This window comes from Dipodomys merriami, unplaced genomic scaffold, assembly GCF_024711535.1.
Source record: "Dipodomys merriami isolate MVZ:Mamm:240054 unplaced genomic scaffold, mDipMer1.0.p SCAF_137, whole genome shotgun sequence".
Classification (NCBI taxonomy): Eukaryota; Metazoa; Chordata; class Mammalia; order Rodentia; family Heteromyidae; genus Dipodomys; species Dipodomys merriami.
This window is the reverse complement of record NW_027202682.1, coordinates 2,855,086-2,879,244: the sequence shown is the minus strand read 5'-3', so window position 1 is coordinate 2,879,244 and position 24,159 is coordinate 2,855,086. Positions and strand designations below refer to the sequence as shown.

The following is a 24,159-nucleotide window of genomic DNA, read 5'->3' as shown; positions in this document are numbered from 1 at the left end:
CAATCACTAGCAACCAGAATGTGATCAGTGGGGAGGGGCAGAGGAGGGCTTCTGGGCTGCTTAAAGTTATATAATGTATATAAAATTATATATATATTATATATAAAGTGATACTGTTTCCTTTGGAAACAAAGAACTTTTTAAAGTTTGTTTTTTCTTTTCCTGATGACTCTGTATTCTTTACCTTATACACAGTGTGTTCACATGCACACCTGGGGGAGGGCGGGGGAGGGCCCAGAATCCGAAGGAAAAGGTGACCAAGCGCAGCAGTGGGGCGCACGGGCTGCCCTGGACAGTGGTACAAGCTGTGGGCGGAGATGGGAGGGAATGAGGGAACAGATGACACCAGGCCAAAGGAAATGTGCTTATGACCTGACGTATGTAAGGTGACCCCGCTGGACATCACCTTTAAAACAACAATAAAGTATATTAGAAAAACTACTAGAAATTAAAAATATAAAGTCATATGAAGTGTACATGCAAGCCGAGTGTTTTATCTCTGACAGAAACAGTGGCAAGTGGGTCTGAGGCTCCATGTTTAGCCCCAGATTCTCCTTTGGGCCCAAAATTCCTTCCATTTTATTTTGGAAATCCCAGTCCATCATGAACTTATCAAAATTAATTATCAACACCTCCCCCCCCCCCACAAACATAACAAAATGAGAAGCAGCTCTGGGTTGCAAAGATGCTATCCTGAATCATTACTAATCACAGAAACTTCTGCTTGATAAAGGAATTCCATAGCAAAGAACACACTTAAGAGACACAACCTATCTGCACAAGGAATACTCTCTCTCCACCACTCCGCTGCCCAAAGCAAGTCTATTTAGAAACAGAGAACATGAAACATGCTCTGCTTTGTCAGTAGTGGGGTTTGGACTCAAAGAGTTTTGCACTTGCTCAGGGAGTCCTCTACTACTTGAGACAAACCTTTTTGCCTTGGACCACACACTCTGGCCCTCTTTGTAGCTTGGATGACAAATATGTGATACTATGTCCGGCTTATTGACTGAGATGAAATATTGCTAACTTTATGCCTGGGTTGGCTCCCCCTTTTTCTGTTGGCAGAACTAGGGTTTGAACTCAAAGCCTTGCTTACTAGGCAAGCACTCTACCACTTGAGCCATGCCTCCCACCCCTATTTGGTTCTTAATAACCATTCCACAAAAATAAAGCTGAAGAAAGTAGGGGCTGGGAAGGTGGCTCAGTGGAAGAGTGCTTGCCATGCATGCATGAGGCCCTGGGTTCAGTTCCTCAGCACCACATAAGCAGAAAAAGCTGGAAGTGGTGACCAGCTCAAGTGGTAGAGCTGGCTGAGGGATAGCGCCAGGCCTAGAGTTCAGGCTCACGACCAACAAAAAAAAAAACAAAGACAAAGTATTTTTCTTGGAGCTGGTAGAATGGCTCAACTGGCAGAGGACCTACTTACCAAGCATGAGGCTAAGAGTTCAAACTCCATTATCATACCAGGAGCTAGGGGCTTACACCTGTAATTCTTAGCTACTCAAGGGGCAGAGACCTAGAAGATCCTGGTTTGAAGCCAGACAGGGCAGAAAAATCTGTAAGATTCCTTCTCCAATTATGCCAGACGGAAGGCAATGCTCAAGGGGTAACCTATCAGCTGTGAGCAAGAAATAGAACTTAAGTTCAAGCCTTAGTACTGACACAGCACACACACACACAAACAAGACAAATGAAAACAAAAATCAGTACCACAAAAAGCATATATAAAATACATATTCACATATATTCATGCCTAACGCATATGTAACATGTACAATCAAAAGTGCTCTGGTTAAATCAAAGGCAACAAACATGTTCTCCATTTTTTTCTATGTCCCTATCCACAACCACTTTCTTTCACTTCTCTGAACTTTAAATCTGTATTTAGCACATTTATTTCTGGCACCAAGGCCTCAAATGCCATGCTATTCCTAGGGTGCTGGGTTTAAAAGTCAGTGCTGTCTATTTCAGGGCAAAGTAGGTAGGTAGTCATTTGTTTGTGATTTGGAGACCTTCAAAAATATGTTGGCACAGCTCTAGCTGGCTCTCAATGATCATTTGGGGGTCCTTTGGTCCCTCCTGGCCACGTGGGCCGGGCCCAAAGTAAAGGGATGGGCTAGGGTCTGAGCGCGCTGCCGGGGGAGGATGGGGAGGTGACCGTGACTTGTCCTCACTCTCCCACTGGCTGACCACATCCGCTCAGAGCTGTGCCCATCTTCAAGTGGCTGCCACGCTTCAGCCAGTTCTGCCCTGAGGCCTTACAGCCGCTTTCAGCATTGCTCCCAGTTCACCAGAAACACACACAACTTCTGGAAGAAAGCTCAAGCTCCTAGCTTACACCACCTCTCATCCCAAAAGACCACGCAGTGTGCATAGCAGAATGAAAACTCTGCTGGTGGTTAAACATGCAGTTTGTTCCTGAATCAGCAGTGTGCTACACAGGCTTCAGACGGACCCCGGGCCCTCCTGCCAGCCAGCCTCTGTCAGTGTGGGGAAGCAGGTCTGACTGACCCTGATTACCAAAGGCCCTTACAAATGCCCAACCAAACTCAACATTTGCCCTTACTCTGAACATGGCTCAGCACCTTACCTGAAAGCACAACCCACAGCAAAGCAGCACGGCTTCAGTGCAGAGCCCACAACCTGCCTTGCTTGCATTCTTGCAAAAAGGTCCTGAGGTGTTAAAACCCCGAGGGCTTTGTGGTTCCTTCCAGGAGATGAGAGAGGCCGATGTGGAGGAACCAGCACTTAAGACATGCAGGGGAGGCAGCCACTCTACTCAGGTGGACCTGCTTCCAACAAGCGCTCAGGATTCCGGTCTCCTTCGGCAGGCAAAGACACACCTTGCCCAGAACTCAGATCTTCAATCTGAGTTGTCAATCTGTCAACAAGCTGACAATCTGAGTTGTTCAATCTGTTGTCTCCTTAGGTTTGTTTCCCACACCTTCAATGCAAAGATTGTCATCCACCTGAGCCACCAGAGGCCATGTTTCTTGCTGACCTGTGCACTGGGGCAGTTTTCAAGTCATGAGCACTATGGCAGCATCACCCTTCCTGGTCTCAATTCAGGGTTATCTCTTATCCCTTAAACCTGATATTCAGAAATTTTCTTCCATTCTGGCCAGAAGCTGTTGCTAAGCAACTTGCACAAGTCATATCTAAAGATATTCTCCACATGGTGTAGGTGTGGTTAAACAAAATCATTTCAAGTTACAACTGGGAAAGGCTAAAGTTAGAACACACATACTTTAAGATAGATTTCATGTGTGTGTGTGTTTTGTTGGATCTGGGGCTTGAACCACATTCCCAGCTCCTATTGTATGTTTTTATGCTGACATGTTGACACCATGCCTGACTTTGGAAAATGTTCTGTCCATCTTCCCAGAAACCCAGGATGTCTGTAGCCTGTGGAGAGGAAAGTAGAGCAAACTTCAACCTGGCTGGGGAGCCCAAACCCACTCCCAAACTCAAATGCTAAGAGGGAGGAGTTGAGGTCCTAAATCCACAGCCATGATCATAGTTTAGAAGATGGCCCTTAAGTTTCTTCACGTCTTTATCCTACAGGCTGTAATTACGCTTAAAGCAACATGCATTGCATCCATATTTGTTTTTGCTCTAGATCGTTTTTTATTTTTTGTTGGTCATGGGTCTTGAACTCTGGGCCTGGGTGCTGTCCCGTGGCTCTTCAGCTCAAGGCCAGCGCTCTACCACTTGAGCCACTGGGCTACTTTCCGTTTTCTGAGTGGTTTATTGGAGATAAGAGTCTCACTGACTTTCCTGCTCAGACTGGCTTTGAACCACGACCCTCAGATCTCAGCCTTCTGAGTAGCTAGGATTACAAGCATGAGCCACCGGTGCCCAGCCCTCTCAACCATATTCAAGACCCCCTCTTCCTGCCTTGTCAGCTACAACACTCTGAGTATCACACTGATACAAGGACTGGGGTATAGCACACACAGGATGAGTCGGGTAACTTCCTGCATGGTCAGGTAAGCATTCACAAGGGCTTTCATGTCTCTGGTCTTTGGGTTAAAAAAAAAAAAAAGTAAATGAACAATCTTTCCACCTTCTCCCCAGAGACTAAATACCATTGCAGACACCAGGGTGGGCCAGTCTGTCGGGTTGGGTCCTTTTCTTTACAGACCAAGGAGCGACAATAATGACACAAAAAGCAGGGCGCCGGTGGCTCACGTCTGTAATCCTAGCTACTCGGGAGGCCTCCAAGGGATCTCCAAGGGATCGCAGTTTGGAGCCAGCCAGAGCAGAAAAACCCAAGGGATTCTTATCTCCAATTCACCTGCCAAAAAGTCGGAAGTGGAGCTGTGGCTCACGTGGTAGAGCGCCAACCTCGAGTGGAATAAGCTGAGGCAAAGTGCGCAGGCTGAGTTGGACCCCAATATCAGCACTCTGGCGCTGAGGCAAAGTGCGCAGGCTCTGAGTTGGACCCCAATATCAGCACTCGGGCGCGCGCGCACGCGCACACACACGACACAGAAGTGCAAGGCTCCAGGACCTGGCAGAGGAGCCGCGATCCACGGGGCGGCCAAAGTTCACCCTGACTGGGAGCGCCGGGCCTCCCTGGCCATCGCCGGGCCGTGCGCGACCCCCCCCCCCCCGGCTGTTTCCCACGGCCCCTCATTTCCCGCCCGAGCCAGCGGGGTTACCGCGGCGGACCCCTCGTCCCCCCGCAGGCGGCCCACCCGGCCGGCCGGCCGCCAGCTCCCCGCGACGTCCCAAGCCCGGAGGCGGGGCGGGGTGGGCGCGGAGGGCCGGGCAGCAACAAGTACCGAGCCCGCGCCCCGGCGGCCGCCGCACCGCACCGCACCGCGCCGCGCCGCGCCGCGGGGCGCCCGCCGCTTCCGAAGACCCGGCTCGGGGGCTGCGAAGCGCGGAGCGGGGCCGCGCCGGCCGCCCCGGGCCCCACACGCCGCTCACCTCGGGTGGGAGCCGGCGGCAGCTGAGGGCGTCGCGGGGCTCAACGCATCCTGGGGAAGCCGGGAGCCGGGACGAGGGGCCGCGACGGGCCGGCAACGAGTTATGTAACCGGCAGGGGCCGCAGCCGGGACGGAGGCGGCGGCCCGCGGCACTTCCGCCTCCCGCGCCCGGCCGGCGGCGCAGCCCGGAAGCCCATTGGCCACGGCCAAGCGCGGCACCGCCCCCTGACGCCGCCGCCGCCATCTTAGCAACGGGCAGAGCCGGAGGGGGCGGACGGCGGCCCCGAGTTGTCAGCGGGGAAGGAACGACAGCGCCCGCGCCGCGGGCCCGCGCCGCCCGGACGTCGCCCAGCTCGGTCTCCAGGCAACCTGTGTGGAGCCAAGCCTTGGAACCACAGGACTCGTCCTTGGCTTCCAAACTACCGAGCGGCGCCCCGCCCGAGGGGCGAGCGTCTGGGCGCCGAGGACGGGGTGGAAAAGCCGCGGCTCCGCCGGGCCGCGCACCCGACTGGAGCTGGCGGAGTGCCGCCCGAGCAAGGAGGCCGGCAGCGTGAGCTCAACCCACGGCCGAGGAGGAAGAGTCAAAGCCGGCCACCGAGCTGCGCAGGAGCAGAGATCCAGCAGCGCGGTTCCAGGCCCGCCCGGGGACTCAACTCCCATCCAGTGGCGCTGTGGCCCGAGAGGGAGAGCGCGACCTGAGCTCAGAGAGGCTCAGGGACCGCGCCAGCACGGGGGATCCGAGAGAAAAGCAGATTCTTCTTAACATTTTGACAACAAAACAAAACAAAAACGTAAAGGTTTTCTAAGTTTTAGGCTAAGGATGAAGTTCAGTCGGCCGGGCATGCGTTAAGGCCCAGGGTTTTACGACTCCTAGCACTCGAGGAGGGAGGGGAAAAAACCCAAACTACAAATTTTAACTGTTACCGGCACAAGCAGACCAAAAGTGTGTGTGACAAGGTGACACAATCAACAAGGGATAATTAAACAGATTGCCTGTGCTGATGTGTAGTGGCTAGCAGAACTTATGTAAAGCAACCTATATTTTATTTTGTAAGTTTCTGTAACTTCCTAATTTTAAATATAGGCTGTAAAATCACTAGGCCAAAATGAAGATTAAATGCCACAAATGTGCTATTGTAAGCAAGCGGCCAGGGTGTGTTTGCCCTCATTCAAGACATTTTGGACTCTTGATTATAGTTTCATTACTGAAAGGATTTCTAATTAAACTTGTTGCAAAAAGTATTTGAGTAGTGAATCATGGTATAAGTTGATAATCCTAGCACTTGGGAAACTGAGGCAGGAGGTTGTCAAGTTGAAGGCCAGCCTGGGCTAAATTGTGACATAATGTAAGTTCACACAATATGACAAAATAAAGGGAAGATGCAGGCAAGACACTGTTGTAATGGGCATATAAGGACATGTATGGGTATACTATTAAGCCCTCCATACTTTATAGCGAAGTTGAATCCACTGTTCCACATTTCCTCTTCTTAAAAAAAAAAAAATAGGGGCTGGGAATGTGGCTTAGTGGTAGAGTGCTTGCCTAGCATGCATGAAGCCCTGCACATAAAAAGGCAGAAGTGGCACTATGGAAGAGTGCTACCCTTGAGCAAAAAAGCTCAGGGACAGTGTCCAGGCCCCGAGTTCAAACCCCAGGACTGGCGAAAATGAAACAAAACAAAAAACTCTGCTCTATCTCATCTACCTGTATCCATAGACTCTCACTCGCCACAGGCCATGTGCTCATGGTTTTACCAGTGGACAAGAAGGAAAGTGATATAGGCATCCTTTTAAGGACACTGCTAAAATGTTAACTGGTGCAGTTCAGTGGGGAGTACAGAAGTATTTACTGCATTACTCTCTTGAATGTTCAGGTTTTGAGGGTCTTAAAGCAAAATGGTGGGTATGAGAAAAGGAAATTGAAGGTCAGGCATAGTAGTACCAGCCTATAATCCCACCTATTGGGGAGTAGGCAGAAACAAAATAACAGTCCAAGGGAAAGCTGGGCAAAAGAACAAGACTACTTGAGAAGCTTAAGGCAAAGAGGGCTGGGGGAATAGGTCTAAATTAAAACCTCAGCATACAAAAAAAAAGAAGAAAAAAAGAAGAAAGGAAGAAGAAAAAGAAACTGCACTCGCACCAGTGGCTCATACTTATAATCCTAGCTACCCAAGACGCTGTGGCTGGGTGCAGATGGCTCACGCCTGTAATCCTAGCTACTCAGGAGGCTGAGATCTGAGGATCGTGGTTCAAAGCCAGCCCGGGCAGGAAAATTGGTGAAACTCTTCTCTCCAGTAAACCACCAGAAAACTGGAAGTGGCGCTGTAGCTCAAGTGGTAGAACGCTAGCCTAGAGCTGAAGAGCTGAGGGACAGCGCTCAGGCTGAGTTCAAGCCCCTGGTATTTGAGGATTACGGGTTGAAGCCAACCAGGGCTTCAATAATAAAACTCAGAAAAAGAAGGAAGTGGCACTGTGGTTCAAGTGGTAGAGTGCTGGACTTGAGTACAGAGACAGAACCCAGGGCCTGAGTTCAAGCCTCAGGACTGGCACAAAAAAAAGAAGAAAGAAATTGCTCGCCCTTCCCCTTTCCCCTTGTCAGAACATGAGTGCAGTGAGGAACCCCTTCGGTTATAAGGGACAGGCAAACTTCCTGGGTCCTCACTACTGTGTGTGGCCCATCACCTAGGAGCCTGTGACAAATGACAAACCTCAGACTGGATCAGAATTTGCATTTAAGTAAGAATGCACCAAACAGGATCACTAAAGTGAGAAGCACTCTCCAGATGGCAGAGTAAAACATTTGTTTCCAGGGTTCTATGTATAGCACTAGAAGATGAATTGGCAAGTGAAAGTGAACTGGCGAACATACGTGTGCATATGCTTGTCCATAGTGTTTATGTACACATATATGTCTGTCTGTGCCTCCAATCAAACTTTAAAAACCATCATAGCTTAGCCGTGCTCAGAGAACTTCCCTTAGTCTACACTTTTGCAAATTCATCTTGCAAAAAGCCTAGGTTATAATACAACATTGACCACCTCATGTCATTACTGAATACTTATATATTCAACACAGCACACTGTATAGTACTGGTTAATCTTTTTTTTTTGGTCCTGGGGCTTGAACTTGGCCTGGGTGCTGTCCTTCAGCTCTTCAGCTCAAGGTTAGAGCTCTACCACTTGAGCCACAGCACCATTTCCAGTTTTGCAAGTGCTTTATTGGAGATGAGTCTCTTGTCCTTTCCTGCTTGGGCTGGCTTTGAACCGCAATCCTCAGATCTCAGCTTCTTGAGTAGTGAGGATGACAGGCCTGAGCCATCACGCCCGGCTGGTTAATCTTCTTCATCACTAAGATTGCAGCTTGCTAACAGCTCGAGTAAGTATTGTGCCATATATTGCTACCATATATTGCTACCCTAAGGAAATATCAAAATGTCAGATGTGGTTTCCACAGAATGTGTACTGCTTTTGCATCATTGAACAGTGGAAAAAATCATTACATAACTGGGAGAAAACATATGTTATTTCCTTAGGAAAAATTTGTAGAATGTTGGTTCAATTATTTTTACTCACATTTTAACTTTGGAGACAAAGTTAAAATTGCCTGCTAGGAAGGTTTAACTGATGTGATCTCAGACCAAGACTGACAAGATTCTGTACCTGCTGTGGCAGTACAGTGGCCCACACCCTCCCCGCTATGGGGTATTCTTTACTTTTCTGAAGTACAAGAGTTCCCATTGTACTCAGGTGCATTTCTTGTATGTTTGATCTTTTTCTTCTCCCAGTTTTTATGAATCCCTTATCTTTACACTTTTTTTTTTTTTACAAATTTATCCAACAAGTTTTTTTTTTAACTTGAGAGGATCCTCTGAAAATGAAACTTTTTTAAAAAAGAAGTAGTGCATGCCTGTGATAATTTTAAAAAGCAGAAATGAAAGGATACATAGTGAGAAAGGAGCTTCCCTCACACTGTTGATTGCAGTTAACTCAGGTAATCATCACTACAATTTCCTAGAATCCTTTCAGAGACTTTACTTATTTAATGCCAGTGCCCAGCTATATTTTATTAATTTTTTTTTTGGGGGGATCTGTCATGGAGCCTGAACTCTGGGCCTGGGTGCTGTCCCTCAGCTCTTCAGCTCAAGGCTAGCGCTCTACCACTTGAGCCACAGCACCACTTCTGGCTTTTCTTTTTGCTTATGTGGTGCTGAGGAATCGAACCCAGGGCCTCAGGCATGCAAGGCAAGCACTCTACCACTGAGCCACCTTCCCAGCCCCTCATTTGTTATTGATTGTAGTGAGATTGGAGTTGAATTCCAGACATCAGGCTTGCTAGGCAGGCATTCTACCACTTGAACCAAGTCCCCAACCTTCAGATCTTACTAACATGAACCACCACTATGTTTTCATAAACAGAAAGCAAGACGAAAACCAAGCTTTGAAACAAAATTCTTTTTCCCTCTCTTCACTGATGGAGGACCAGGCGTTGTGGGTTCAATGGTGAGGACACTGTGTCTGGGAGATGTGTGATTACATGGTTTGCAAGGACTCCAGCAGAGGCATCTGTTGTACTACAGTGGGATTTCGGTGGTTCTTATTCTTCCTTAACTCTGAAAGGAAGCTAGATATCATCTCTGTTTTACAATGAGACATCCACCCGTGGCCTTTGCAGAATGAAGCTCTTCTCCACACACTAATGGCTGCCCAGAGTATCCACTAAGAAACAATCACAAATGAATTCATTACTAACACAAACTGGTTCATTGCTAAATGCCATCATGAGTCACTCCTGTTATCAGAAGTCTGAGACCTGAGGATTCTGCTTCAAAGCCAATCTGGGCAGGAAAGCCCATGAAATACTCATCTCTAACCACCAAAAAAGCTAAAAGTGAAAGTGTGGCTCAAGTGGTAGAGTGCCAGCCTTGAGCAAAAAAAAAGCTAAAGGACAGTGTTCAGAGTCTGAGTTCAAGCCCCAGGTAGAAAGTCATGAGTCTCAAAAACATCTTTTCCAGAAAGACCACTTCATGTTAAGCCTGCCTAAAAGCCTGTTGATTAGTATTAGCTCTGCCTTGAGAGGACTCTGGACCACCCTGGGAGCACACTGGAGAGAGCAGAAAGGCTCAGTGAAATCTGCATGAGACAGGTTCTCCTGACACGGTTCTAAAGGGTTTAATATCTGCACGGGTCACAACCACAACGACCAGGAGCCAAGCATTTTGCTCCCAGAGAGATTTTTCCCTTAGTGTGAAATAATGCAAGTATAAAAGATGCATCACCAATGATGACAGGCCCCAAAAAGATGGAAGAGGGTGACCATGTGGCCACACAGCCCCATGTCAGAGGGTTAGGGCAAATCGTGGAGGTCTGTTTCTCCATCAATGGCAGTATGCCCTGAGACTGGGTTTACCAATCAGACCAAATGCTTGTTTATCTGCTTCCAATTAATAACTGGAATTTACATCCGGTCTTTATTTTCAAGAAAGTATTAGCCTTGTCTTTTCTATCTCCCGACTTCCCCAAACACCTTCACTATTGCTCTCACATCATCTCTCAGGGGTGGGGAATACCTGGCTGTGCCACGTGAGGCCTGCGAAATCACGGGGTACAGGACGCCAGAAGCACGCCTTCTTCCATGCTTCCCTCAACCCTCGGCCTGGACTGATGACTTTGAAACGGCTCAGCAATGTCAGAAATGTCCACATGGCCCCAGCAAGAAGTGCTTTGAACTCCACGCCACTGAGAAAACGTTGGCTAGAAACCTGATTGCTGTTCATGCCAGTCAGTAATCCTAGCTACTCAGGAGGCTGAGGTCTGAGGATCGTGGTTCAAAGTCGGACGGGGAAGAAAAGTTCGAGAGATTCTATGTCTAAGCAGAAAAAAAACAAAAACAAAAACCAGACTAGGCCGGGAAGGTGGCTCAGTGGTAGAGCGCTTGCCTTGCATGCCTGAGGCCCTGGGTTCGATTCCTCAGCACCACATAAGCAAAAAGAAAAAAAGCCGGAAGTGGCGCTGTGGCTCAAGTGGTAGAGCGCTAGCCTTGAGCTGAAGAGCTGAGGGACAGCGCCCAGGCCCAGAGTTCAGGCCCCACGACTGACCAAAAAAACCCCAAAACAAAAACAAGAACCAAAAGCTACCACCACGAGACTAGAGACACGGCTCAAGTGGTAGGGCGCCATTCACGACCAAGCCAGCCGAGCAAGGTGGCAGAGTCCCGGGTTGAAGCCTCGGCAACGGCGCTGGCCAGCGCTGAGGCCCGTGTGGGAAGGCGCCCGGCTCCCGACTCCGTGGACGCCGCGCCGTGCCCAGCACGGTGTGGCCGGGATGGCTGGGATGGCTGGGATGGCGCGGCGGGGTCAGCGCCGACTCGGCGTCGGACCCCCGACTCCGCCCCCGCTCATCCCCCCTCGCCCTCCGGGCCTCGGCCCGACTCGGGCCTCCCACTCGCCTCCCCCAGGCCAGACCCCCAGCTTCACGCCCACGAGGCCTGAGGGTCACACATGTCGTTACCGACTCTCTCGCGAGCTCTGCAATCTCTCGCTCTCCTCCTTGGAACCATCACGCCTCGCGCGTCACCCCACTGAAGAGGCCAACCTCCGGGAACTCACCGGGGAGACCAGGCAGGCGGAAGCGGAAATGCCTCCTTTGTGGACACGCAGAAGAAGCGAAGTCTTTCAATGGCCGACTATACAATGACTTTGAGTAAGATACTCAATTGGTCCAGACAGAAGAGGGGCTGCCCTTTCTGGGGCATCCATCCAATCAGCGCACAGGACTGTGGAGGCCCCCCCCCGTCCCCGCCCCCCCCCCCCCCCCGCCGCCGCCGGGGTGCGTCGCTTCCGGCGGTTTGCGCACTGCGGCTGCGTGGGCGGCCGCCGCCCCCGCAGCGCGCGCGCGCTCTGCGCGTCTCTCATCTCTGCTGCGTTGCATCTTCATTGCAGCATCGCTTCGTCTCCGCTGCGTTGCTTCCCGGCGCCCGGGTCCGGGTAGGCCGAGGCCCTCGTTGCCGCAAGGATCGTCCTCGGGGCCGCGGCGGCGCAGGTGCCCGCCGGGCTCGCGCGAGGTGCATGGTGCGCGGGGCGGCTGGCGGCCTCCCGGGGGTCCCTGAGGGCCGCGCTCTCGGAGCCTCGGCCTGACGTCCCGAGGCGTCTCGGCGACGGCGCCCCTCACCGCAGATGGCGTCGACCTCGGAAGCCCAGGTGAGGCGAGGCACTTTTTTCTTTTCTCTTTCGTGGAAGTGTAAATGTGTGTGTGCGCGCGCGCCGACCCTGGGGCTTGAACTCGGGGCCTGGGCGCCATCCCTGAGCTTCGTCCGCTCAAGGCTGGCGCTCTACCGCCTGAGCCACAGCTTTCCTTCTGGCCTTTTAATCGAAGGTGAGAACCGCCAGGGCTCGCCGAGGCCCGCGGCCGCGGTGGGTGTGTCTCCTGGTTGGTGAGGCTCTGGCTGGCCCCCGCGGGGCCCCACGGCCGCGGTGGGTGTGTCTCCTGGTTGGTGAGGCTCTGGCGGGGCCCACGGCCGCGGTGGCCGCGGTGGGTGTGTCTCCTGGTTGGTGAGGCTCTGGCGGGGCCCACGGCCGCGGTGGCCGTGTCTCCTGGTTGGTGAGGCTCTGGCCTGGCCCCCGCGGGGCCCCACGGCCGCGGTGTCCGCGTCTCCTGGTTGGTGAGGCTCTGGCCTGGCCCCCGCGGGGCCCCACGGCCGCGGTGGGTGTGTCTCCTGGTTGGTGAGGCTCTGGCCTGGCCCCCGCGGGGCCCCACGGCCGCGGTGGCCGCGTCTCCTGGTTGGTGAGGCTCTGGCGGGGCCCCACGGCCGCGGTGTCCGCGTCTCCTGGTTGGTGAGGCTCTGGCCTGGCCCCCGCGGGGCCCCACGGCCGCGGTGGGTGTGTCTCCTGGTTGGTGAGGCTCTGGCGGGGCCCCACGGCCGCGGTGTCCGCGTCTCCATGTTGGTGAGGCTCCTGCCTGGCCCCCGCGGGGCCCCACGGCCGCGGTGGGTGTGTCTCCTCCAGTGGTCTTCGCTGCCCGACTTCCTCTGCGCAGCTGGGGCGAGGGCACGGGGCGGGGCCTACAACTGTTTTTCTCAACAGCGTGCTTGGAAGGGATGACGTGGTCCAAAGGGAAGCTTTCTCTATCTGACCTAAGTAATCCCTCTGGACATCACCTTTATAATAATTTTTAAAAAATTCTCAGCCCGCCTCACTGTTGAGAGGAAAGTCACTCTCTAAGTAGACTTTTAGGCTTCATACCCGTTGAATATGATATTGATGCCACAGTGATTTTTTTCGTGAACTCATGGCCTGCGTATTCTCCCTGAGCTTTTTTTGCCCAAGGCTACTCGGTGCCACTTCCGGTTTTTATCTGTGTATGTGGTACTAAGGAATCAAACCCTGGGCTTCATGCATGCTAGGCAAGCACTCTACCACTAAGTCACATTCCCAGCCAACCACAGTGATTTTTTTTTGGGGGGGGGCAGGGAATGGGCCAGGGGTTTGAACTTGGGCCTGGGCTCCATCCTTGAGCCTTTCTGTGCTCAAGGCTAATGATCTACCACGTGAGCCACAGCACCACTTCTTGTTTTTTCTGAGTAGTGTATTGGAGATGAGTCTCAAGGGCTTTTCTGCCCCAGCTGGCTTTGAACTGCGATCCTCAGATCTCAGCCTCCTAGAGTAGCTAAGATTACAGGTGGGAGCCGCCATCTCCTGGCCACAGTGATTCTTAATCATGCCAAAGTTCAATTGGTTAGAGAAATAAACTTAGGAAGAAGGGCCTTGAAGGAGTGCTGGCAGGAACTGGGGAAGTCTTTTTCTTCCTGAGATGGCCAGTTTTTCTTACAGCATCCTTAGTGTTTTTCCTCCTCTAGTCTGGTCCTCCATCCTTTCCAGGGACAACTACAGGTCTTGAGCCACGTACTACCTTCTTTCCAACTCTGAAGGCACCCCTACGATGTGTTTATACCCATTCCTGTCCTGTGGAGTATTTGACATTGAGTCCTTTTTCTCCCTTGTCTGTGATTTTATGTGTGTGTGGGTGGTCAGTCATGGGGCTTGAACTCAGCGTAGTGCCCTACCATCTTGAGCACAGCCCCACTTCCGGTTTTCTGGTGATAAGCCAGGACTGGCTTTGAACAGCAATCCTCAGAGCTCAGCCTCCTGAGGAGCTAGGATTACAGGCGTCAGCCCCCAGCATCTGTGATGTTTTTAGCTCTTTTATCTTCCAACACACCAGAGGGCTTGTCCTGCTAACCTCTTGTAGTGAGATGGGCTCTCCTGTTTTTTCAGGGGCCAATGCTATTTGAAGATCTGGCCGTGCATTTTTCTCAAGAGGAATGTGTGAGTCCACATGCTGCTCCAGGGCCCCGGAGCAGAAAGGCCACCAAGGAATGTTTGGACGATGGGACTCGCATTGGTAAGGCGGTTTTTCTTGCTGTGCTTTGGGAATTTTGTGTGTTCCAGGATGCGGATTCCATGCCTTCTCCACATGTTGATGGTGTTGAATAGTACCTTTTTTCTGGGTGATTGTATCCTTGTGATAACAACTTACATGAAAGAACAAGTTTCAAAGTCTGAGATTATCTTTTCAGATGTGTATTACTATCATATATGAGTAGCCTTCATCTCTGAGTTTGGTTATATTTTTTTCGTGTTTTATATCTTCTACTTTGTCATGTTCATGTTTACTACCTTCTTGACCAAATGGAGTATATTTATAATAGCTTTTAAAACATTTTTTCTGCTAGTTTTATCAAGTGTGTCTTTCTTGGGTCTGTTTCCATTGATGGGTTTTTCTCCTCTTACTAAGTCACATTTTCCTAATTCTTTCACATGCCTTGTAAATTTTTAGTAGATTTTGGACATTGTGAATTTTATGTTTGTTGATGTCTTTTGTTGTATTTTAGAAAATAGTTTTGCACTTTGTTTTAGGATGCAGTTATCTGAAGTCAGTTTGATCCTTTCAGGGTTTGCCTTTGCTTTATTATGGTGAATTCAGATCAGCCTATTGTCTTATTTGGCCTATTGCTTAGGCAGTATTTTCTGAGGAGACTAATGTCCTATGTATTAGGTCTTTCCACTTTGGGTCATGAATCTTGCTTTGTATATTCATCTGCAGTGGTACTTTCTGTAGGTTTGAGTAGCTTCTACAGATAGAGGCAGATTAGTATTCGGCAAGAGTTCTTTAAAAAAAAAATTAGGGGGGCTGGGAAGGTGGCTCAGTGGTAGAGCGCTTGCCTTGCATGCCTGAGGCCCTGGGTTCGATTCCTCAGCACCACATAAGCAAAAAGAAAAAAGCCGGAAGTGGCTCTATGGCTAAAGTGGTAGAGCGCTAGCCTTGAGCTGAAGAGCTGAGGGACAGCGCCCAGGCCCAGAGTTCAGGCCCCACGACTGGACAAAAAAAAAAAAATTAGGGTCTGGGAAGGTGGCTCAGTGGTAGATTGCTTGCCTTCCATGTATTGAGGCCCTGTGGTTTGATTCCTCAGCACCACATAACCAGAAAAGGCTGGAAGTGGCGCTGTGGCTCAAGTGATAGAGTGCTAGCCTTGAGCTGAAGACAGCTCAGGGACAATGCCCAGGCCCAGAGTTCAAGCCCCACTACCGACACCCCCCCCCCAAAAAAAGGCAGTATGGAGGTTTAACTACAGGGCCTCAAATTTTCTAGGCAGGCACTCTACTACTTGAACCATACATGTAACTTTTTTTGCTTTAATTCTTATTTTTTGTTGGTTGTGGGGCTTGAACTCGGGGCCTGGGAACTGCCTCTGAGCCTCTTTGTGCTCAAGGCTAGCACTCTACCTTTTGAGCCACGGTGCCACTTGTGGTTTTCTGGTGGTTAACTGGAGATAAGAATCTCCTGAACTTTCCTGGCCAGAATAGCTTCAAACATAGACCCTCAGATCTCAGCCTCCTGGCAGGCATGAGCCACCAGCGTTTTGCTTTGTGTCAGCCTTGGCTAGGATTCTATTACTTAAGGTCTCATGTGTAGGTTGGATTACAGCAGCAGACCTCCACACCTGTTTTTTGTTGTTTTTTTTTGTTTGTTTAGATAGAGTTCTGCTAACTTTATGTGTGCAGATGTTTGGCCTAGGCTCATCTTGAACCTGAGTTTTACTTCCTGAATAGCAAATGTCTCAAAAAAAATATTTTAAAGGGAATTGCATGCAGATAATCTAAGTCTGTTTCTGGGGAGCTACTTGTTTTGCAGTTATTTTGCTCTGGAATCTATTTGAGATTTGCGTTGGAATCCATTATCTCTGAATTCATTCTCACATCAGCAAAACCACTGTGAACTATTTGCATTTACATTCATTGTACTGCAGCCCAGAAACACTTTGCAGTCAGTGACCTGGGACAATCATCAGACTTTGTTTCATTGGAAGGAAAGGCCCTTTCTGTAGTAATACTCATTGGAAGGAAAGGTCCTGTCTGTGTTAATATTCTCGCTTTACAAATGAATAGACTTGTCCTTCCTATCCACAAGAGACTGGTTCTAGGACACAGCCAACCTCCTCCTTCTCCCCTCCGCGACTCCCCCTCCCCGCAAGATGCCAAACTCTGAAAATGCTCATCTGTTACACAAAGTGGTGTAGTATTTGTATATGAGCTATTCATGGCCTCCCACAGACTTTTAAATCATACCTAGATTACTTTATAATACTAATAAAGGTTAAAAACAGTATAAGGAGTGCTTGCATTGTATTGTTCGGGAAAGAATGAAAGAAGAAAAGTATATGCTCATCACAGATGTGACATCTGCTGTGAATATTTTCAATCTGTGATTGGTTGAATCTACGATTCAGAGGCTTTAGATGTGTAGGGCTACTTATGTGCAGAAAAATATTTTAAAAATTCTTTTTGCCACCTTCAAGTTTTGTCAGCCACTTTTGAGAGAACATTATTTGCCATGGCACACAGCAGTCTACTTTGATCCTTCCCTGAAAGACAGTGACAGTGAGGCTGCTCTGGGAAACCTGTGTTTCTTTGTTAAGGCAGAAAAATTACCAAAACTTACCTTTTTGGTGAATAAGTATGTCAATCGCAATTATATTTTGCATGTGTGTTATTTCTCCTTTGTACTCAGTGTGAGCTCAGAACCTTTAACTTGCTAGGCGAGTGTTCTACTAGGGCCATACCCTCCAGCTATCCATTCCAGAGTTGATACCTCACTGTCCCTGAGGTAACTTAAATAATGAAAATTTCTGTGTGTGTGTGTGTGCACGCACGTACATGCATGCCTATGCCAGTACTAAGGCTTCCATTCATGGCCTTTTGCCTGCTCCCTGGCTTTCTTGCTCAGGGCTAGTGCTCTACCACTTGACCATACCTCCTGTCAGTATTTTTGTTGATGGAATCTCAGTTTCTGCTCAGGCTGGCTTTGAACTTCGCAACTCTCCAGGTCTCAGACTCCTGAGTAGCTAAGGTTTCAGATGTGAGCCACCAGCACCAGTCTGTGAAAAGCTCTTGAGATCAAAACAGACTAAGTAGAAAACCATTCATTTAGTCAGCATCTGCCAAGCACTTGTCCTTCTGGCCCTTACTGATCACCATTCTCTGCTCTCTCCTTCTAGTATACTTTTGGAGAATTGGATTTTTGGGGAAGTCACGAGAGCCTTGTGGCTCTCAACATTGCCTATTTCTCAGTTTCTGCATTTAAGAGAACCTATGTGCTGTTTCCTAGTCTTCTGTGTAACCACTTGAACTTTCCCTTCCCTAGTTTCACCTCCAGGCATTGTCTGTTTTGCCTTATTTTGTTTTTTATCAACAGGAGTGGAAGGCAAGACTGACATTAACCCGCAGTTAAGCCTAGAGTCTATGGAATTTGAAGAGCATTCCCGAGAGCACTCCATTGCTTCACCCCTTGTTGATTATCCAGAATCTTCTGAAGATGAGGTTACACTCCCTGAATGGAAAATATCAAGTGGAACTTCCACTTGCAAAAAACGATTCATAAACCTTTTAATTACCATTGACAACCATACCCCATTAGTAGAACTCTCTCAGTATTTAGGAACCAGAACACTTTCAGAAATTACTGAGCCTCCCGGGGAAGAACCCCCTGACAATGTTTACCAGAGTGCTGAATGTGACCAAACCTTCTGTGATAATTCATACCTTGGTTTACGTCAGAAAACTCATTCAAGAGAGAACCAGTATACATGTGATGACTGTGGGAAGATCTTCAATCATAGAGCCAACTTGAGGACGCACAGGAGAGTCCACACTGGTGAGAAGCCATATAAGTGTGTCAAGTGTGCTGCCAGATTCCGCCAGCACTCCCATCTGTCCCGGCACATGAAGAGCCACACAAAGCAGAAACCCTACCCGTGTGCCATATGTGGGAGAGGCTTTAAGTGGCTCTCAGACTTGACCCAGCATCAGAAAAGCCACACTGCTGAAAAAACAGATAAGCATGCTAACCACGATAAAAATTCTGCTAAGAAACATGTAGCTTTGCATAAAAAAACCAGAACACCAACTTCGAGTCACCGAAACATTGCGTGTGCCCACTGCGGTAAATACTGTGGGAAGAAAAGAAGTCGGGCCTCACGTAAAAAAACCAGCACACTCAAGTGTGCCAACTGTGGTAAACACTGTGGCAAAAAAGCGAATGTGGCTTCACGTAAAAAAAACAGCACACCAACTCCAACTCACAAAAACACTACGTGCGCTGGCTGTCATAAATCCTCTAGAAAGAAAACAAATCTGGCTTTACATAAAAAACCCAACACACCAACTTGCTCAACTCACGAAAACACTCTGTGTGCTCACTGTAAAAAATCCTCTGGGAAGAAAACTAATCCGGCTTTGCGTAAAAAAACCAGCACCTCAACTTCAACTCACCGAAAAACACTGTGTGCTCACTGCAAGAAACGCTGTGGGAAGAAAACAAATCCGGCTTCACGTAAAAAAACCAGCACCTCAACCTCAACTCACCACAACACTGCATGTGCTCACTGTAAGAAACGCTGTGGGAAGAAAACAAATCCAGCTTTGCGTAAAAAAACCAGCACATCAACTTCAACTCACCGAAAAACTACGTGTGCTCACTGCAAGAAATGCTCTGGGAAGAAAGCAAATCTGGCTTCGCGAAAAAAATCCAGCACATCAACTTCAACTCACCGTAATGCTGTATGTGCTCACTGTAAGAAACGCTCTGGTAAAAAAACAAACACGGCTTTGCATAAAAAAACCAGCACACCAACTTCAGCTTACCAAAACACTGCCTGTGCTAACCATGACAAACACTCTGGAAAGACATTGAATCTGGCTTTGCATAAAAAAGCCAGCACACTGACCTCTCTCTACCAGAATACTCTTTTTGTTAACCATGATAAATATTCTGGTGGGAAAACAAATGTGGCTTTGAATGAAAAAACCAGCACAGCATCCTCTCCTTACCGGTATGATCCCTGTGAGAACTATGATACATATTCTGGTGGGAAAACAAATGTGGTTTTGCATAAAAAACCCAGCATACCACCTTCTTCTCCTTACCAGCATGTTCCCTATGCTCATGATGAGAGATATTGTGTTGGGAAAATAAATGTGGCTCTGAATGAAGATTCCAGCACACAGACCTATCCTTACCAGGATGCTCCCTATGCTCATGATGAGAAATATTCTACTGGAAAAATAAATGTGGCTCTGAATGAAGATTGCAGCACACAGACCTTTCCTTACCAGGATGCTCCCTATGCTCATGATGAGAAATATTCTACTGGGAAAATAAATGTGTCTCTGAGTGAAGATTCCAGCACACAGACCTCTTATGCTCCCTATGCTCATGATGACAAGTATTCAATTGGGAAGATGAATGTGGATCTCAATGGAGATTCCAGCACACAGGCCTCGCCTTACCAGAATGCTCTGAGCGTGAAGAGCTCTGGGACGTCCTCGAGTCGCCCCCTCCTGGAGCAGGGCTTCAAGGAGGAACCCGATCAGAGCAGCACTGATGACGAAAACTATTACATCTTCTCCCAGTTCAAACCATTACAGTGTCTTGACTGTGACAAGACCTTCCCTTGTTTCTCTAAGCTTATTTCTCACCAAAGCATTCACACTGGGGAAAAGCCCCATAAGTGTAAAGTATGTGCAAAAAGTTTTGCTTTGGAGTCAGAACTCGCATGCCACCAGAAGAGCCACACAGAAGAGAAACCTTATAAATGTACGGAGTGTGGCAAGAGTTTTAAAGTGTATATGCGTCTCATTATTCATAGGCAAACCCACAAGAAAAGCACCATATAATTAGAACAAGGTTTTGCTAATGCCTAGGGGATCTCTGTGGTGAGAAAGTTACTGTTCATGTGCCAGGCGCCATGTTCCAGCCCTATACATACATTCCACTATATATTTAATTCTTACCACAACCTTAACTTAGGCAGTATTATTCCTTATTCCTAATTAAGGAATGCCACTAGCACACTTACCACTGGAGCCACAGTTTGAACTCAGTTATCAAATTCCATTTATATGAGCCAGAGAAATATGGAACTTTAAATTTTAAAAAAAATCCAGTTTTCAGTAAAATGAAGGTTATTGCTAGAGTTCTTTTAGTTTTTTATGTCGTTTAAACAATGTTCTAGAGGGAAAACTTATTTTTTTGCCAGTTTTGCACATGTGTCTAGGAAAGTAAGTGTTTTTTGTGTCTTTTATACATTTCATATGACTATCTGAGTGTAATATTTGTAAGAGATCATTGTTTTACAAGAGAATTTCTATAAGAGTTTAGGACCACATTTTGATTTTTTTTTTTCAGACAGGGTCTTGTTATATAGCCTAGGCTGGCCTTGCAATCAAGATCCTCTAGCCTTTCTTCCTGAGAGCTGGAATTATAGGCATGCACTACCATGGCTGACTACTTGATATCTTGTAATAGACAGTCTATGGAGTTTCCATTCTTAAATCTGATGGCAGAAGCAGGTACTGCCATCTGTGACTTAAGTGCTTCACAGGAGTTTTAGTAATATAATTACAGCCCTTTTCAGGAGGTTGGATGGACTTGGTTTGTGGAAAATACCTGCTATTCTCTAGAAGGATCTGTCTCCAGATCACTACTAAAACAAATAACCTGATTTGTTATAAATAATCCTAACTTTGTGTGTGTGCATGTACATGAGTATGTGTGTGTGCTGTATGTGTGCGCTGCTACTGGGGCTTGAACTCAAATCCTGGGTGCTGCCCTTAGCTTTGTTTTTTTTTAACCACTTGAGACACAGCTCCACTTCTGGCTTTTTTGTGGCTAATTGGAGACGAGAGTCTCACAGACTTTTCTGCCTAGGCTGGCTTCGAACTGTGATCTCAGCCTCCTGAGTAGCTGGGACTATAAGCATAAGCCACTGGCACCCGGCTTTCATAACTGTTTGTTTTATTTTCTCTGAGCACGCTAGAAACTTTCCGTATATTATGTAATTTAATCTTTAGAGTAAATCTGTGACAGAGAAGAGATTGTTCTTGTTTCATGAATGAGGAAACAGAAGTCCTCAGAGGGTGAGGTCAGAATTTGCTAAGCCACAAAACATCATATTGTGATGATGCTGACACTGCATTGAGGTAGCCTCAAAGGCCATGCACTTTTTGATACTGTATTGCCTCTTGGCCTTGGCAACACAGCTAGCACCTCTAGGAGACAAGGAGGCTAAAATAGCATAGGAGGATGATCATTATATACGTAATCCCAGAATCCTTTGTACTTTTCCCAAGGCCTGACTGTCACATACAAGGAAAGGGAAGAGTCTCCAAGGACTTCTAGTTTAAACTCCCTATCCTACATCAGGTCAGAAGTTTCACATTCCATGATAGTACATCATGAAGGCTTCAGTTTTGGCTTAAGAAAAAGAATCTTTTCTCCATTTCCAAAGAAAAATATGTATAGAAATTGTTTGGCTTTTGATCAAAACTCTTTGATGTAGATACCATTACAGAAAAAAATATTGGAACAAAATATTGTTAAATATTATGGCTGTTAAGAATTAGAGGATATGAATATATGTTCATGGGGAATTACTCTTCACAGCAAAATTGATTGTATACATACAACAAAGCCGTATTTAAGTGGTCTTGATTAAAAGAATGGCCTCATTCTGTTTAAATAGGTTATAAAAGTACAGTACTTACTAGAGTAGGATTATTGCTGAAAAGTATCATGGTCTTCTTGCCAATCAGCTGGATTTCAGAAGGCAGTCCTACAAAAGAGCAGGTTGAGAAGCTGATGTATTGAAAGATGCTGGCTGCTGCAGCAGGAATGAAAAAGGCTGAAACCAGCAGTCTTTTTTTTTTGGGGGGGGTCCAATCGAGGGGCCTGAACTCTGGGCCTGGGCGCTGTCCCTCAGCTCTTCAGCTCAAGGCCAGCGCTCTACCACTTGAGCCACGGTGCCACTTCTGGCTTTTTTCATTTTGCTTATGTGGTGCTGAGGAATCGAACCCAGGGCCTCATGCATGCAAGGCAAGTGCTCTACCACTGAGCCACCTTCCCAGCCCCAAGCAGTGTCTATTCTTTTTCCCCTATCTGTCACCTGGTTTTTAAATTGTGGACTCAAAATTGAGACTATGGCCTTGGCTCTTTGTTTCTGTATCCACTCTTAGAGGATATAAGACATTATGTCAAAGTCTTAAGTTAGAAATAAAGGCAGCCGGGCGCCAGTGGCTCGCGCCTGTAATCCTAGCTACTCCGGAGGCTGAGACCTGAGGATCACAGTTCAAAGCCAGCCCAGGCAGGAAAGTCCGTGAAACTCTTATCTCCAATAAACCACCATAAAACCGGAAGTGGCACCGTGGCTCAAGTGGTAGAGCATTTGCCTTGAGCTGAAGAAAGCAGGGACCCCCAAGCCCAGAGTTCTAGCCCCACAACTGACTAAAAAAAGAAAAGAAAATAGAGGCCTTCAGTTCACTCTTGAGATACTTTGAATTGTGTAGATGTTCCTCAGTTTTCTTTGCAACTAACGCAAGGGTATACTGATGTTTACTCAAGAGCAATGCCTTTCTTCAGATTCTGTTCTCAGAGGGAGAAATTGGCAAGGTACCCCATATACTCAGTGTTTCAGTTTTAAGAGAGCTGGGAGGCAAGGAGTAACTGGGTTTCCACCAGCATATTTGCCGCAGAAAGAAGTAGAAGATCTCAGACGGCCCTTGAACAGAGTGATAGAAAAAACAGAAGCAGTCAGTCATGTTTTCTTTGCTTCTAAGAAAATGTAGATGAGAATTTGTCCAAGTTCTGTTGCGCACATTAATACAGAACTTCATCTTTCCAGATATTTCCTTCAGCATTTACCTTTTAGTATTCGCAGCTTTCTGTATTTGACAGCTTTTGCCAAACAATTCATAAAAAAATTAGAAAAAAATAACATTTTACAGAAAAGTTAACATACTCATGGGAATAATAATTCTGTTGTGACTAGTATGTAGGGGAAAAAAGCCTGAATATTAGTTACTGTGAAATAGGCATATTTTAGTAGTCCTGCAGTGCCCTTGTTTTTTGTTACATGTTACTCAAGCTACTATGCCAGTGGTGTTCAGGCTATTTTTATGATAATGGTCTCTTCATCCTCCTGTTCTGTCAAACAATAAAGGCAGACCCCATAAGATTTGTTTCTAACTCAGATATTACTAGCTTTTCGTGTTAGTGTTTGTTAAATACTGCATAAAGCCAATCCAGGGATGAAAAACTAAATGTAAAAGTTTGTTACTGTGCACAGTTGGCTAACTACATGTTTACAGAGTGAAAACTGTGCCGAACTGGCTTTTATTGTTGATGCAGTGATGAACTGTGTACCTAACATGATTGCTGGCTTATCGAGCTCTGTTGTTTTAGTCTTGCAGATTAGGAGAGCTATTGATCTGGTGTAAAGATGACTGTTACCATCTTTCGAAGGACATTTGATTACAGGTGTTCTGTCTTTTTGAATTGAGATCTCTCCTAGCATGAACAGTTCAGGGGGAAAGGTGAAGACAACATAAATACATGTTTATATCATTCTAAGAATGTACTGTAACCTCTACTGTTTGGATACCTAAGAAGTATGTTTACCATATGCACTTTTGGTTCTTTAATGTTTCAGCATATGCACTTTTGTTTATGTAGTGATCCGGCTTCTGCTGTTCTTGGTGCGTTCTCATTGTTCTAGCGCTAGATTGCAGTCTTTCAGCAGACTGATGGTGTCTATGTGATGTGCAATTTTTCATTGTAATAAATAGTATTTTGTGGTGAAGGCGAGGTGAATTTTTTCGTTTCTTTTGTCGGTCGT

At 47.5% G+C, this 24,159-nt stretch overlaps 2 protein-coding genes across 7 annotated transcripts in view; one reads left to right on the top strand and one right to left on the bottom strand.

Annotated features, from left to right (window-relative positions):
- Positions 1–24,159, bottom strand: part of LOC138825492 (N-alpha-acetyltransferase 60) — a 35,968-nt gene that overhangs the window by 11,349 nt on the left and 460 nt on the right. For 2 of the 6 annotated variants that reach the window (XM_070020124.1, XM_070020129.1), the window contains exon 2: positions 22,034–22,101. The gene's annotated coding sequence lies outside the window, so the exon portion shown is untranslated. Of the gene's footprint in view, positions 1–4,938; positions 5,071–10,504; positions 10,804–11,444; positions 11,537–22,033; positions 22,120–24,159 lie in introns of those variants that run through there. The other 4 variants (XM_070020127.1, XM_070020125.1, XM_070020126.1 and 1 more) reach the window with 4 other exon arrangements.
- LOC138825490 (zinc finger protein 107-like) lies at positions 11,881–24,128 on the top strand. The gene is made up of 3 exons (XM_070020122.1): positions 11,881–12,133; positions 14,207–14,333; positions 17,685–24,128. Exons 1-3 carry the CDS (start codon positions 12,110–12,112, stop codon positions 20,162–20,164), a joined length of 2,631 nt encoding a protein of 876 aa, XP_069876223.1. The 5' UTR covers positions 11,881–12,109; the 3' UTR covers positions 20,165–24,128.